The 15,420-nt window shown below is 38.0% G+C and overlaps 1 protein-coding gene across 3 annotated transcripts in view; it reads left to right on the top strand.

Moving 5' to 3' along the window:
* The window catches only part of RFTN2 (raftlin family member 2), a 70,554-nt gene that overhangs the window by 35,573 nt on the left and 19,561 nt on the right, over nt 1-15,420 (top strand). For 2 of the 3 annotated variants that reach the window (XM_079133618.1, XM_079133617.1), the window contains exons 7-8: nt 5,470-5,591; nt 6,784-6,887. In XM_079133618.1, the coding sequence (XP_078989744.1) occupies nt 5,470-5,591; nt 6,784-6,887 (226 nt within the window). Of the gene's footprint in view, nt 1-5,469; nt 5,592-6,043; nt 6,320-6,783; nt 6,888-15,420 lie in introns of those variants that run through there. The other variant, XM_079133619.1, reaches the window with a different exon arrangement.

Genomic DNA, 15,420 nt, shown 5'->3' with positions numbered 1-15,420 from the left:
TATTTTATTTAGAGACAGGGTCTCACTGAGTTGCTTAGCACCTCACAGTTGCTGAGGCTGGCTTTGAACTTGTAATCCTCCCGCCTCAGCCTCCTGAGCCCCTGGTATTACATGTGTGTGCCACACACACACTCAGCTAGAAAGAGCAAGTTTTAATGGGAAGAAAATAGACTTTAAAATCAGACAGACCAGGATTTAAATTCTGTCTTCTGTTTATTAGCTATGTGGGAAGCCAGTTGAGCTCACAGCCTGTTTCCTAAAAGGAGTATAATAATATTCTTATATAATAATATTCTATAATATTCTATTATATTCTATATTCTATTATATTATATAATAATATTCTTATATAATAATATTCTATTGTAAACTTTAATAAGATACAATGTAGATAAAGTGACTCCGATAGTACCTAGACTGCAGGAGAGTTCATTTTCTGATGTTAGTTTCCTTTCCTGCCACTTATTATGTATGGTTTAATTCTGGTAGTAGAGATCATCTTTGCGGAAGTTAATTTATGCTTCATAATATCTATATCTATCCCTCTCTCCCATAGCCACCACAAAGAGTCTAAGTTAGAAGCATTTCAAATTTTCGTTTGTGACGAACTGCCTAAGGAAAAACAAAAATACTCTTTTCACAGTCCCCCTCAGGCACCCCTGCCTTGGGCCTTGCCTGATGAAAATAAAATTAGCCACAGCAGTTGCCAACCAGAGACTCTGTGGGGCTTTTGTTCTTAAAGCCTCAAAACTATTTAGAAAACCCCAGGGAGACTCTCCCCTTCTCAGCAGCACTGGAATGTCTCATTAGACATTTTACATTGTACACTATGCCAAGCCCCTACCAAGCCACGTCAGTCTGTGGGGTCTGGCCACTGGGTGTGTCATTCAGGACTTCCCTGGGAGTATGCAGGGAAGCTGCAGAGGGGAAATTGTGACCAATGTCTGTGTCACTGTGAGAAGCAAGACAGAGGAAGCAGGGCTGAATTGGTTGCTTTGTTCTGGGGTGTTTGATGCCTGACATCTAAAGCACATAGGGAGACAATGTTATTTTGTTCTGTCTTATTTCTGTCCTCTTCCCAAATACTGTCAGAAATCAGTTCACCATGAGAAATGGAAGTACAAAACCAGACATTGCTCAGAAATTTAAAATATTACCTCATAAATCACACTGATTAAAATACCTTTCTATAGATACAGAAAGAGAGAAAAAAGTAGAATTATGGTGTAAAAGCTGGAAGATCTGTGAAACTCCTGTACGATGTCCTTTTATACTTACTCTCAACAGTGTTTTCTGTTTTGAAAAGCCCCCTGGGACACAGAAAGAAATACACACACACACACACACACACACACACATACACACACACACACACACCTGAGGTTCCTATTCTTCACTAGCATACCAAATACCCCCTTCATTTCAGAGAATAGCCTTTCTCCACCTTAGTATGCTACCTCTTAAAGCTACATTTTTATTTTTTTATGAGTTTTTTTCAGACCTCACTTGATAGTCATTTCAAAGTATCACTGAGGAGTGAGATGGAGTAATAACATTGAAACGTGTATTTCTTTATTTCACATGAATGTTTATGACAGACCCTGTGCTAGGCACTGGGTTTACAATAATGAGTAAAATGGATGTCTGTGCTACTCTCAGGAACTAGCATGAGAGTAGCACAGACATCAGGTTATGAAGGCATCAAAATATATTTATCTAATTTAAAAATTGAGAAACAGGACTGTGGCAGGAGTATCAGACAAGAACCTCCTTGAAGGGGAGGTTCTGTCCAAGAAGGTAGCAGTTACCCTGAGACTAGGGCACTGGAAAGGAGCAGACCTGTGAGAACCAGGAGGGGAGCATTGTAGGCAACAGAAACACCTCCAAATGCACAAAATCCCTAAGGCAGGAAAGAGGAATTGGGGGAAGGTCTGTGTTGCTGGAGCAGGATACGTAAGAGAGAAAATGACCCTAGATAAAGTAGGAGACGCAAGTTCATGCAGTCATATACTGTTAGAAAATCAGTGACAAGAGCTAATGTGTGTGATGTACTTAGTATATGCCTGCAGTATTCTAAGTACTGCACATTGACTAACTCAAGTAACCCCACAGCAACCCTGTGAGGTAGGTATGATTAGTCCCCTTTTACATGTGAGGATACTGAGGCACACAAGTATTAAATAATGAGTCCACTTTTGCACAACTAGAAAGTGGTGGGGCCACATAGGTGGACTGTGGGCTCTTAACTATCATGCCAGGATATTTAGTTCAATTCATTTGTTGAAGATTTGAAGAGGGAGTCATGATCTGATTTGCAGTTTTAAAAACACTTCTTTAGTCTCATTTCAGGAATGGATCACCAAGAGCAAGAATAGAAGCGGGAAGGTTGTTTAGAGACTATTGCAAATCCCTAGAGAGATGATGGTGGAGGTGGAGAGAAGTAGATAAGCCCAGACTAGTTTTGGAGACAAAATGGACATACTAGAAATGCAGAATGACAGTTACCATACATGCCTGCCCTTTACTTCAAAGGTGGTCCTGGACCCACCCCCTGGGCAGTCTAATAACACAAATGACATGTGAACCAAAAACACTAAAGAAATGTTACCTTTTCTTACATTTAAAGGAATGTCGATGTCATATCTAGCTAAAATGAGTGTAAATATCACATGTCTGACAAACCATTCCCTCCTCCAAGCTTGAATTTTTCTAACCAGGGTATTTCTAACCAGGGTATGTGCCCTTGTGCCAGGGAGTATGCACATGCACAAATTTGCAGGATAAATCTCTTTGTAGAGTGTCAATATTACTTTAAGATGGGGATGAAATGAAAGAGAATATTTCTTTTTTAGATAAGATGAATATATTTGAACAGAGTGTGAAGTGTTGTTTTTTGGTTTTCAATGTTTTGGTTTGGTTTGGGTTTTTTGTTTTGTTTTGTTTTGGGTACTGAGGATTGACACCCCCAGGAGTGCTTTAGTACTGTGCTAAAGCCCCAGGACTCTTTTTTTGTTTTTTTCTTTTTTTGAAACTGGATCTCTCACTCAATTGCCCAGACTGGCCTCAAACGTATGATCCTCCTGCCCCAGTCTCATGAGTCACTGGGATTATAGGTGTGCACCACTAAGCCCAACAAGAATGGGAAGTCTGAGTGCACTTTTAAGACAGAACATTAGACTTTAAAGGGATCACTTCAATCTGTGCTTGGAGATCATCCTTCAAGGATACAACGTCACTTTCTTTTGCTAGTGATAGTATTTGGCTAAAAATTTTGTTGTTGTTGTTGAGAAACATTGAGTCAGGCCAGTGCTTTGTAACGTTTTCATATCACATGTACAGAAAATGGTACTATCCTAAGGCACATGGTTATGAGTGGATGAAGCTGCTCTGGGCAGGAAGGGGTGCCCTATATTTTGGCATACCTGTCGCTTGGGTCTCAGATACCAGTGGGCCAAGGCACGTTGGTTAAGAAGCTTGCTCTGGATTGTGTAATGTTAACAGGTGATTCCACTGAGGAGACAGTTATTAGGTAATTGTTCAGACTTATTACCTCACCCTGTTTTCTGGAAGATTTAACACTGAGCAATGAAATGGTCACGTCCTTACAGGTTGTTCCCTGCCATCATTCCTAGCTGCCAATTCTGAGAGAATGTCTCAAGAAATCTAAGAACTCACTCCTGTGGAAGTGTCAGGATTCAGTGGTTCTGGGGTCTGGTATGGGTCCTAAAAGAGTTAGCTATGGGTACTTGGGAGCTTTAAAGTGAGAAGGAAGGACTTACTTTTAACTGAAGTGCAACATACACATAGTAAAGTGCATTGATCTTACCTGTACAGTGGAAGGGATACAAATTATCAAGATAGAGAACGTTGCTGGCATCCCGGAGGGTCCTCCTATGACCCTTCCTTCTCAGTAAGTATCCTCCCAACTCAGAAATACACATCTTTTTGCTCTATCACCATCATTAGTTGTGCCTGTTCTTGGAGCTCTCATGACTGAGCACTCTCTACAGAGTGTATTCTTTTATAACTGGCCTCTTTTACTCAACATAGTATTTCTGAAATTCATCCTCAATGTCGCATAACACTGAATCTCTCCTTTTTTAAAAATTTCTGTGTAGTATTGCATTGTATTTCATTCTTTCTTTAAAACCAAAAAAAGTACAGAAATACTATGTATCACAATATTGAGAGCCACAGAACAGTCATGCCACCTGTGGTTTTTCACATTATATAATCCCAAAGGAAATAAAAGGAAGATTGTAATTAGCTAATAATTATCGCAGTAAAAATTATTTTTAAAACTCATACTCCCATTCTGAAAAAGGACTTAGGGCATATATCCTTTTAATGATGGTCTAGATTTGATTTCACTGGTTACTTTGGTGTAATGGTAGATAAGTAAATTTAAAGGAGGTGGAACATATACTGTAGGGAAAGAACCAATTCCAGATAGTAAATTAACTGTTACTTTGTTCTGGAACAACTCTCAAAAATGTAAATTCTTTGTGACATTCTGCCCTAAACATGAGTGATGTTAAAAAAAAAATGTCTTACTTATCTAAAAGTTCAATAACCTGTTAATGAAAATTAGTACTGAAAATTACATTGAAATAACTTTTGCCTTTGTTATCTTTAAGCTTAAAATCATTTGAAAATATTGAAAGACTTTATTATTTAGAGAACTGTCAACCAGGGAAACTTTGATGTGACATTGTGCTGCATAAAAACCAAAATGTTTAACCCACAAATGACCATGGGAAAAATGTCTTCTATTGCAAAACAAGAGACAAAAGAATGTCCACAAAGTCAGTTTAGTTTAGGCCAGCTGGTTATTGTCAACTATTCAAGAAAAAGTCAAAGAGGCCCTCCCCTAAAACTTCCTTCCCAGCAGGAATTCTTTTGACAATGACTTCTGTTTAGGGTCTTCCTGTCACTGTTTATTTTAGGGGCTTTGGGGTGTTCTTTTTTTAATGCAACGCTGAGGTAAAGAATTGTTCTGTGTTTATACTTTTTAAAGAATTTACCTTGCACTGATTTTAATATCATACCTCTAATTTCAAGAATTAGCATGTTTATATTGTTTGTCTTATTGGTATAACATAACATATAAATCAGAAACCAAAATTTGATTTCAAGCTAAAGATAATTTCCAGATGCTTTTTAGGTTGATTTTCCACTCGCTTCTCATTGTATTACATTATTTAATCCTATTTCTGATACCATAGTTTTCATGTGGATAGTTTGATTTTAATCCAGTGAAGTTCAAAACTGTCTTTGCCTTTAGGGGGAAAAGGAAGAAAAACTTTAAAAAGAAGAATATTTAATTCAGTCAAAATATGTTTTTAATTTATATATTTTTAACTGAAATGTTTTTCTTTCAGCTTCCTGTAAGTATTGTTTAAGGACTTAGACAATCTTTAGAAACTTGTAATATTTATAACTCTTCTTAATTATATGCTTTCCTCACAGGGGATCATTTGCCTAAATCTTTGGAAGGATTTTTTATCTATGAAGAAGAAGGCTCTGGAGTTCCAGGTTCTAACAGGAAAGGAAATGATGCCATCGTAGTAGAACAATGGACTATCATTGAGGTGAGCTACAGTTTCTGACGCTTTACCCTTACCTTTGTCTTTATTTTCACATGTTGAATACCTTCATTGCTGAAACATGAAGATTCCTTAAACACAGATTTGACCATAGTTCGCGATTTCATCACAAATGCATAGAAAAACTTCTTTCATACTCTTTACCCTTTGTTGAGAGTAGTGCGCTTTCCCTAATGTTTATTTTTTGTAAGAATGCAAAATAAAATTATCTGTACATAAATAGCAGGAGGCTCCAAAAACTTGGAATTCTAACCCTAAACAAAATCCCCTGGCACTGAGATTCTCTTTACACAATGCCCTGATAACTGGTTGAAAGCAAAAAAATTTCAGTCACTCAACTAAGCATTTTCTCTCCAAGTAAAGTGACTGACTTTCTTAACTTTATGAATTGACTTTTGAAAGCAAAAATATCCGAAAGGTGTTCTCTTTCTTACCAGGCCAAATATGTACACACAGCATTGTCCTTCGTAATGAGAGATGACATTGCTGCTGATGTTGTGCCTCTGAATTCAGATGTCACCGAATGGACTGCCCTTGAGGTGGACAGACTGAATTCAGGTATACTCTGTCGTGTGTATGAGGCCCTCACTGAAGGGCTCTTGCAGGGACATTTGTGCCTTCCTAGCCTGACAGAGCTTAGAGAAGCAGAGCCCATTTTCAAAATAACTAGAAATCCCATTGGGAGGGGGGAGGTTTGAGGGGAAGAAGTGAAGTTCTAAGTAAAAACAAATTCCAAATGAATAAAAAGTACCGAAAAGACTGCCCCATACAGCCAAGTTCCTCCCTCCCTCACTACTCAGCCCTCACTCCCAACTCTCAACCTCATTCCCCAATTTCGAAATGTGCTCCATAAAGTGCTCACATCCAAATTCCCTAGAAAACTTTTTAAAAATGCAGATTCCCAGTCCCCATACATTAAAGTTTAAGAACCCTGACCTATGAAGACCAAAAGAAGATCCAAATTCCCACTCTTCACTCCCAGTGTTTTTAACTTGGTTCAATAGTTTGAAGACAGCAGTCGCAGAAAATGAACCCAGGAATATGGCAGCCCCATGAAATTTTGCTTAATAGAGAATGAACTCCCCTTACCACAATACCCATCACCCCTTGTCAGATTTACTTCTGTAGCTGACTGCCTTTGCCATTAGACTGTGAACTTTTATGCTTATTCATGCAGGGCTGTGAAATCAAGACAGATTATGGCCCTCTGCTACACACTTTGGCTGAATTTGGATGGCTTCTCACAAGTGTGTTGCCTACACCCATATTGAGACATGACAGGTAATGCAAAAGTATTCTTTTCTCCTCTCATTTAATTCTAAAATATGTTTATAATTTGTTTAACAAATGCCTACTTAAAACTGAGAACAATTTTTGCATCAAATTGGTACTATGATATTAGGAGTTTAGAGATTAACATTCAATCCCCTGGTGTTACAGATGTACAGATTGTAAGGTTTCAGCACTACATGTGCAAAACGACTCTAACCCCCAGATCATAGCCAGGTTTAGGGCAGCAGTAGGGCCTAGAGCAGGCAAGGGTGGTACTTCTGTCTCCATCCTCCTCCACTGTAGTTGGTTAGTTTTCCCCTGAAGCATGGACTTACTTGTTGTTTCCACTAAATACCTACATTAGAACCAAAATGTCAAATCTTCACAGTACTTTTATTTTTCTTTTCTACTTTTACTACCTTTCCTGGGAAGAAAAAATTGAATCACTGAACTTTTATCTTTTAATTTGTTTTTGAGAGACACCAGTTAAATCTGTGTAAAATGCATTGCTCTCCCTTTGACCCAAAAATGTTCCCTCTGCCCTCTTTGGCATGAAGAAATGACTGACTTCCAACACTTCTCTGCCTGGGCTGGTGACTGCTTGCACAAGACAACATAGTACACTTACCAAAGGGGACTTCCCCATTTGCAGAGTCAGGTGTGGTTCCACACATTCTGAGTGATTGTCAAGTGAGACTAAGGGAGGCAGCTCCTCTTCATTCTGTATCTTACCCTCTGGTCTTCCCAGTGTAGCAACTTGGCCCTGCCATTATCTAGTATTCTCACAAACTATAAAAGCATTTTATTGATATGTCTTTATTTTAAAACTCCACTCCTTCAGGAGGAAGAGAGGTTAGGTGGGGAGAAGGTTTAAGAAGGATATAAAGTGAAGATACTCAAGCTTAAAGAATAAAATAAAAAAGGAACAAAGAGCAGTAGAGGGATTAATCAGTTTTTCTGATTAATCAGATTAATCAATCTTTGCAGCAAATTGCTACTATGATATTAGGACCTTAGAGATTAACATTCAATCCCCTGGTGTTACAGATGTACAGATTGTAAGGTTTCAGCACTACATGTGCAAAATGACTCTAACCCCCAGCTCATAGCCAGGTTTAGGGCTGCAGTAGGGCCTAGAGCACGCAAGGGTGGTACTTCTGTCTCCATCCTCCCCCCACTGTAGTTGGTTCTGATTAATCAGCTATCTATAGTAACTATTCTCAAATTGAGTGACAACTCCCTGAAGCATTATTTTCCAACTTTTTCTATCTGTGACATAGCTATCAAATCATAATACAATAGTAATTCTCAAGATGTGGTCTTCAGGCTGGACATAGTAGTATATGCCTGTAATCCCAGCAATCCCAAGAGGCTGAGTTAGGAGGATTGCAAGTTTGAGGCCAGCCTAAGCTCTTCAGCAAGACACTGTCTCAAAATTGTAAAATAATTTTTAAAAAATGCTGGGGATGTAACTCAGTAGGTAAGTTCCCCTGGGAAGCATGGAGCTGCACTTGACTTGAACACTTTGTGCCAGAATGTTTAAGGTCAAAACCTGCACCCAGTTCTTGAGAGACTCACCTGCAATGAGAGTGGCAGTATATTGTTTCTAGGTCAGAGGAAGAGAGGGAGGCCCCAGGACCTCATCACCGTTCAAGTTTCTCCTACACCCCAGATCCCCCAAGTCATTATGGAGTACAGAAGTGGATCTTCTGTGCCTTCCCTATGAAGGCTTCTCTTCTGCATAACTAGAATGGCAAAGAGGCTAGTGGCTTATTAAGTCTATCAATTTGAAACTGGGTAAAGAAGTTATGGACCACCTATACAATAGAAGAGTATGAAACTGAGAAAAAAAATAATGAATAGATCCATATATATATAGTCATAGAATTTTTTTTCTCAGTGACAATTCTCAGTGAGAATTTTTTGTTTTTTTTAAGGGCAAGTTTTAGGATGATATTAGAACACAGTCTCAATTTTTAGTTTATATATTTTCAATATATCTAGCAAAATTTTGAAAGGCTATATAGCAAATTCTAGTGAATGATTAGCTGTCAGGAAAGGGAATAAGGACTTCTTTGTCTTTAAACTTTTTTATTATTTTGTTTTTGTAATAAAAATACATTTTAAAAATCAGATTTAGAAAGCAAGAAGTCAATCAACCAACAACAAGATGTGGAAGCTGTACATGGTGTCTGGCCATGAAGGTGCTTGTGAGAGGGTTAAGTTTACATTTAGTACAGGACATAACCAGGAGCTTGCTTCTTCTGGATGGAGAAGGTCAAACTTACATACCATATAACATAATCCAGTAACAAATCAAGGGCTAGATGAGGTACTTTGGTCTATAAGGCTTGTTTGTTTGTTTGTTTTGTTTTACAGTGCTGGGGCTTAGAACCCAAGGCCTTATGCTTGCAAGGCAAGCACTCTACCAACTGAGCTATATCCCTAGCCCAGTCTATAAGTTTTCTACAGGAGTATTTAAAAGAAGAGAGTATGAGCTGTCAAAATGAAACAGGATCTTCAAACACTAAGGGGATTCAAGGCAGCATCACCATTTAGCAAATTCTTGCTTAGGAATCTGCTATGATACTGGAGAGAGGGAAGCAGAAAAGTACTTGAGCAGCAATTGCCCTTGTGTCAGAAGGCACAGCACAACACTCAGTGTCTACTCTTCCTTTGTATGCCAGAGAACATTGTGCAATATTCATGTTTATCTTGTTCCTTTACATTTTGTGACTTGGGGCTTTCCACATGACTTCAACAAAGACAACAGAAGATGAAAGTTAAGGTTCATTGTGGTTATCTGATAATGAGGATTGTTGGTAAAAACTGCTTATCCTCCGCCTTTTTATTCTTGTTCAAACATGCTGTCCCTGTAACTGTCAAATGCTGGTCTTGGTTCCCTTAGTACACAGAAAGAAAGAAATTACTGACAGTCCTGTCATCTTCAAATATAAAGAGAAATTACATAGTTGATCAAGATGGAAGATAGAGCCTGAAGTTTTCTGGCTCTGAGATTAGAATGGTTAAGAGCCCAGACTTTGAAGCTAAATAAATCTTGTTTAATTATATGACGTTGAGCAAGGTACCTAACCTCTTTTTTATTTTTATTTTTTTATGTGTTCTTTTTAGCTACACATAACAATAGAATGAATTTTGACATATCATACATACATGGAGTATAACTTTCCATTCTTGTAGTTGTACATGATATGGAGTTATACTGGTCATGTATTCATATATGAACATAGGAATGTTCGATTCATTCTACTGATTTTCCTATTCCAAACTTCCTCCCTTCCCGTCATTCCCCCTTGGTCTAATTCAAGTACTTCTATTCTTCCCTACCAACAACCCCCCTTATTGTGTGTTAGTATCCGCATATCAGAGAGAACATTCGACCTTTGGTTTTGGGGAATTGACTTATTTTACTTAGCACAATAATCTCCAGTTCCATCCATTTGGCGCCTAACCTCTTTAAGTGTTAGTTTCCTTATTGAAAACGGCATAATAATGTCACCTCTAGTGAATTGTCATTTGATTAAGGAAGATAATATATGCAGAGTGCCTACACAGAGCCTGAGCATAGTAGGTTAATAAATTAGAGCAGTTATTTTGGTGCCTACACCTTTAGAAGAACCAAAATCCCTAATAAGTTGAAACCAATTGTTCAAGCATGAGAGCTTGACCTGTCTTAAACAAGGACATTTCAGAAAATGAAAATACTAGTTTGCCATATACAAAATCAGCATTGAAGGTTATAAGTCAATAAAAGCAACATAAATAAATAATGACATCATAAAGATGTAAATTTACACCCAGAAAAACAAATGTCATAATCTTTCTTTTAAGACCCACATGTCTGAAAATACAGCTTAGAACCACTGCTTGTGAAACCTTTATTCCTTAAACATGTTTGTCCTGTGTGTAGCAATAGTATCTTCAACATTTCAATTTTCTCCTACTCTTCTAATCACCTAAGCCATACTTGAATGGCATTTCCCCTAATTTCCCTCATTACTAAAACATATCCTGTTATCATATTACATAAAAATATTTCCCAGTGTCTCTAGGTTAAGATTGCTGCTTCATTTTCTTAAGCAATATCACACCACCAAGGTTTAAATCTGCATTACCTGGGAACATCATGATGATGTAATCTGATATCCCTGCATTATCCAGGATCATTGTTGTCAGTCCTAAAAATGTGCAAAATCCCTTTTAAACCATTATTACTGTATCACTTTTACCAGTGGGCCAATCCTTTTTCTCTTTAAGAAATCAAGGTGAAGATTGACATTAAACTCTTTGGAGCAAATTTAGTGGAGGATCAAATTAGCTAAGCTAGTAGCTCATGACATTGACTTTTTAAAAATCACAGGAATAGCTGGGTGTGGTAATGCACACCTGCAGTTCCAGCAACTAGGGAAACTGAGGCAGGAGGATCATAAGTTTAAGGCCAGCCTCAGCAACTTAACAAGAACCTGTGTCAAAATAAAAAGAACTAGAGATTTAGCTCAGGGGTAGAGCACCCCTGGGTTCAATCCCCCGTCCAAAAAAGAAAAAAGAAAGAAAATCACAGGAATAATATGCAAGGAATTGTCAAAGGATACCTCCTCATTTATATCTCAGAAAATAGATTATGAAGGCAGAGGCTTTTGGGTAAACTTGCATAAGGTTACACTCTACTGAGAATTTTTTAAGTGAGGTCTCTAAAGACAAGATGTGAATAATAAAAAAAGAACTGTCTTCTCCCTGTGGTGTCTGGAGTCTGCTCTTCCTTTCTCTGGCCCCTTCAAGAGAGGCTCAACAGCCTTGTGGGCAGCGAAGCTCAGAAGCACTACAGTCTGCGGAGTCACTTATGTGTTCTCTAAATCCTCTGTGGCAGTCAGAGCAGGACTTGCATATTTATATTCATTCTGGGGAGAAGCTAGGGTTTGATCCATTTCAATGCAGTTCTCTTCCTTTCTAATTTAAATTCTGTGGTAATAGTATCATATAATCCCACAGAGAGTTAAACTCATGGTAATTTTGCTGTGAGGAGCATTTTGACAAAGGGCACATTTTTCCATCGCTGGTTTGTCATTATATGAACTGTTCTTCTCATTATCATCACTCTTGCTCATGTGAACTTACATTTTTAACATTTTGTGAGTTGGAATAGAGGCACTAAATTGTGCGCTTTTTTTTTTTTTTTTTTTTTTCTTTTTGAGGCACACATACTAATACCTGAGAAACAAATCAGGGTCATAAGACAAAGGAATTTGTGACTAAACAACAAAGCTATAAAGTTGCAAACTAAAATGTAATGTTATAATTTTGCTTTTTAAAAGCTAAGAATTCACTCACTTTTGAATTGCAAATGCTGAACCATGGCAATTCATTAATGGATACAATGAAGCAAAAGTAATCAGAAAATATATGTTATTTAGGTTTACTATTTAGCTTACTATTTCCTCTAGTTTAATGAACCATAAATGAAAGCTTTTTATAAGAGTGGTTTTATTTCACAAGTGACTAAGCACTTGTAGATAAGCCTACTCTTTGGAAACCTGCTTAGTTGTATTCAAAATAATTCAAGTTTGTATATTTTACTTTAACCAGAATATTCTTTCAGTTTAACTCAAAAACATGCTTTTTAATTTATTTATTAATTTGTGTGTGTGTGTGTGTGTGTGGTGCTTGGAACTGAAACCAGGGCCTTGTGCATGCAAGGCCAACATTCTACCAACTGAGCTATATTCCCAGTCCTAAAAACCTGTATTTTTTGAGTACCTACTATGTACAAGGTAATATTTTACCCAATAGGGACCAACTCTGGCTTCCAGGAACCCATAATCCATTTGGAGAGAAAATACAATCACAAATAACTAGTGCAGATCAGATGATGACAAGTCCTGCAATGGAGGACTAGAGCATATCTTCTCAAGGGGGCTGCACTATTGCCCCTGAGAAGGTAATAACTGGTTATTTGTGGGTAGTTAAAAAAAAAAAAAAAACTTAGATGTTACAATGGTTTGTGGCCCTCTAAACATACAGATATATAGCATATCTTTGGCATTAAAATTTGATAGGGGAGCAGGGGAAATTTAGGGGGGAAATATCTAAAAAGGCTCCTCAGGGAATCAATAAAAAATAAGTATACAGCAAGTGAATGTGGTGGAGGACCTCAGTGAAGGAAAGCAGAACTGTGAAGGCTGTGATGTCAGAGGAGAGCTGCTAAGAAAGAACAGAGCTTCCAAAAGCAGCTGTTGAAAAGATCCTTGGTGGCAGATGGGACTGACCAGGAATAGTAAATGAGTTTCATCTTACAAGTCAGCCCTGCTTTGTTGATAGAGGCTGCCTGGAACACCGAGAAATGGATTCTGAGTCTAGACCAGCTCAGCAAAAAACAATGTGGTAGCCAAGCTTGGTGGCACACACCTGTAGCCCCAGCTACATGAGAGGCTAAAGCGGGAAGATCACTTGAGTCCAGGAGTTCGAGACCAGTCTGGGCAGCTTAGCAAGCCTCAATCTCAAAAACAAAACAAAAATGGGACACAGTGGCATATGCCTGTAATTCCAGCAACTCAGGAGGCTGAGGCAGGAAGATTGTAAATTCAAGACCAGCATCGGCAACTCATTGAGGCCCTAAGCAACTTAGTGAGACCCTGTCTCAAAAGAAGAAAAAATGCTAGTGACTTAGCTCAGTGGTAAAGCACCCCTGGGTAAATCCTCAGCATCTCCCCACCCCTGCAAAAAAAAAAAAAAGAAAAAAAAAAAACTGGTGTTTAGGTAGTAATGTCTGCGTTAGGGATAGTTGTTACTGTAGGCTCTTTGGCTGGATCAAGGAATGTAATTAATACAAGAGCTATTTAATAAGAGGAAAAAAAAAAGGTTTTGTTAATTTCATATATGCATGGGAATCTCCACAAGAGAGTGAATCTAAAGAAATAACTAAAGCTTAATGATTTTACACTTTTTAGACAAAGAACAATAGCCTCATGAAGGAATGACAGGACAAATAGACATCTGGACTAGGAGAGTACTTCTGGAGGAGTTCAGAGATACATGGGTCAGGGTAGAAGCTGGTGAAAGACGAGGGTTACTGCAAAGAATTTGTTTATTTAGTTCACTGTGGCCTAGTTTGCAGGGTCTGGTGATCAAGCCTGTTTTGTTTTGTTTTGTTTTGTTTTTCAGCCTTGGTATGTGAAGGGCATCCTTCCCAAAAACATCTTTATAGCTTGTTACATGTAGGGGAAAGTCAGAACAAATGGCTCTTTCTGTAGTTACAGTTCCTCAAGTGATTCCAGCTTGAAATAATCAAGAAGCCAGTTCGGCACATTTTGAGATGGTACCCCTTTAACTCCTTCACTGTTGTGTGCAGGGCAGGCAGGAGATGAAGTCTGAATACCTCAGATCGTTTGCTCTCTGTGGCGACCTTAAGTCAGAGCAGTCAGGAAAGTGCAGGGTGTATTCAAAGAGTAAGAACAAGTGAATGACTTCGTAAAGCCCTCTCCTAATTAAAAGTCCATAAAATTAAAGACTGATTTTTCCAAAAGAATAAATGTGAAGAGAGGGAGGTTTTCTATTAGGTATAAATCTACAACCATACTTCACATATCACCATTAAATATGCTCTCTTCAAATAATTTTTGTGGGGAAGTACCGGGGACTGAATGGAAGTGAGTTATATTCCATGCTTGTATGATTATGTCAAAATGAAACCCAATATTATGTATATCTATAATGAACCAATAGACAATATAACATAATAACATGAATAAGACAATTACAACATAAAACACAAATTGTAACAGAAGGTGTGTAAAACACAAACGGACATAATTATAAACACCTGTGTAATCACCACCAACCACAAAGCAGGATATTGCTGACACCCTAGCAGCACCCTGTGTTTCCCAGTCACACCCACTGCCCTCACCCAGAGGTCTGGCTTTCACAATAACCACATCCCTAAACAGTACAGTTCAGCTTTGCTCGTCTTAACTTTATAGAAATGGAATTATATTATTATATTCTTTTACATGAGCTGCTTTCAAGTCATTAATATTGCTTTATCATGTATATAGCAGCTTATTCACCCGTCCTACCACGCGTTTATCCATTCTGCTGCAGACAGCTTCGTTGTCTTCGGTTGTTGGCTATGACAAGCAACCCCTTCTGAGTTTGGCAAGGATCATAGCAAACGTGTGAGAGCCTAAAAATGAACTGATGGGTCAAAAGACATTTCTTTAGTTTTTTTTAGATAAATGCCAAACTCTTACCAGATTGTTTCAGTTTACACTTCCACTAGCAAAGGGTGAGAGCTCCCCTTTGCTCCAACACGAAATATCGTCATACCTTAAATTTTGCCATTCTGATAAGTGTATAGATAGTTGTATAAGTATATAGATCTCAGTGTGATTTTCTTGTATTAACCTGATTACTACTGAGATTGAGCACATTTTCATGACTATTGGCCACACGGATTTTTCTTTGATAAAGTACCTGTTTAAGTCTTTATCCCACATTTAAAATTGTATTTATAAGAGTTATTTAA

This window comes from Sciurus vulgaris (genome assembly GCF_902686455.1).
Source record: "Sciurus vulgaris genome assembly, chromosome: 3".
Classification (NCBI taxonomy): Eukaryota; Metazoa; Chordata; class Mammalia; order Rodentia; family Sciuridae; genus Sciurus; species Sciurus vulgaris.
The sequence above is the reverse complement of the archived record's forward strand: the minus strand, read 5'-3'. Positions and strand labels throughout refer to the sequence as shown.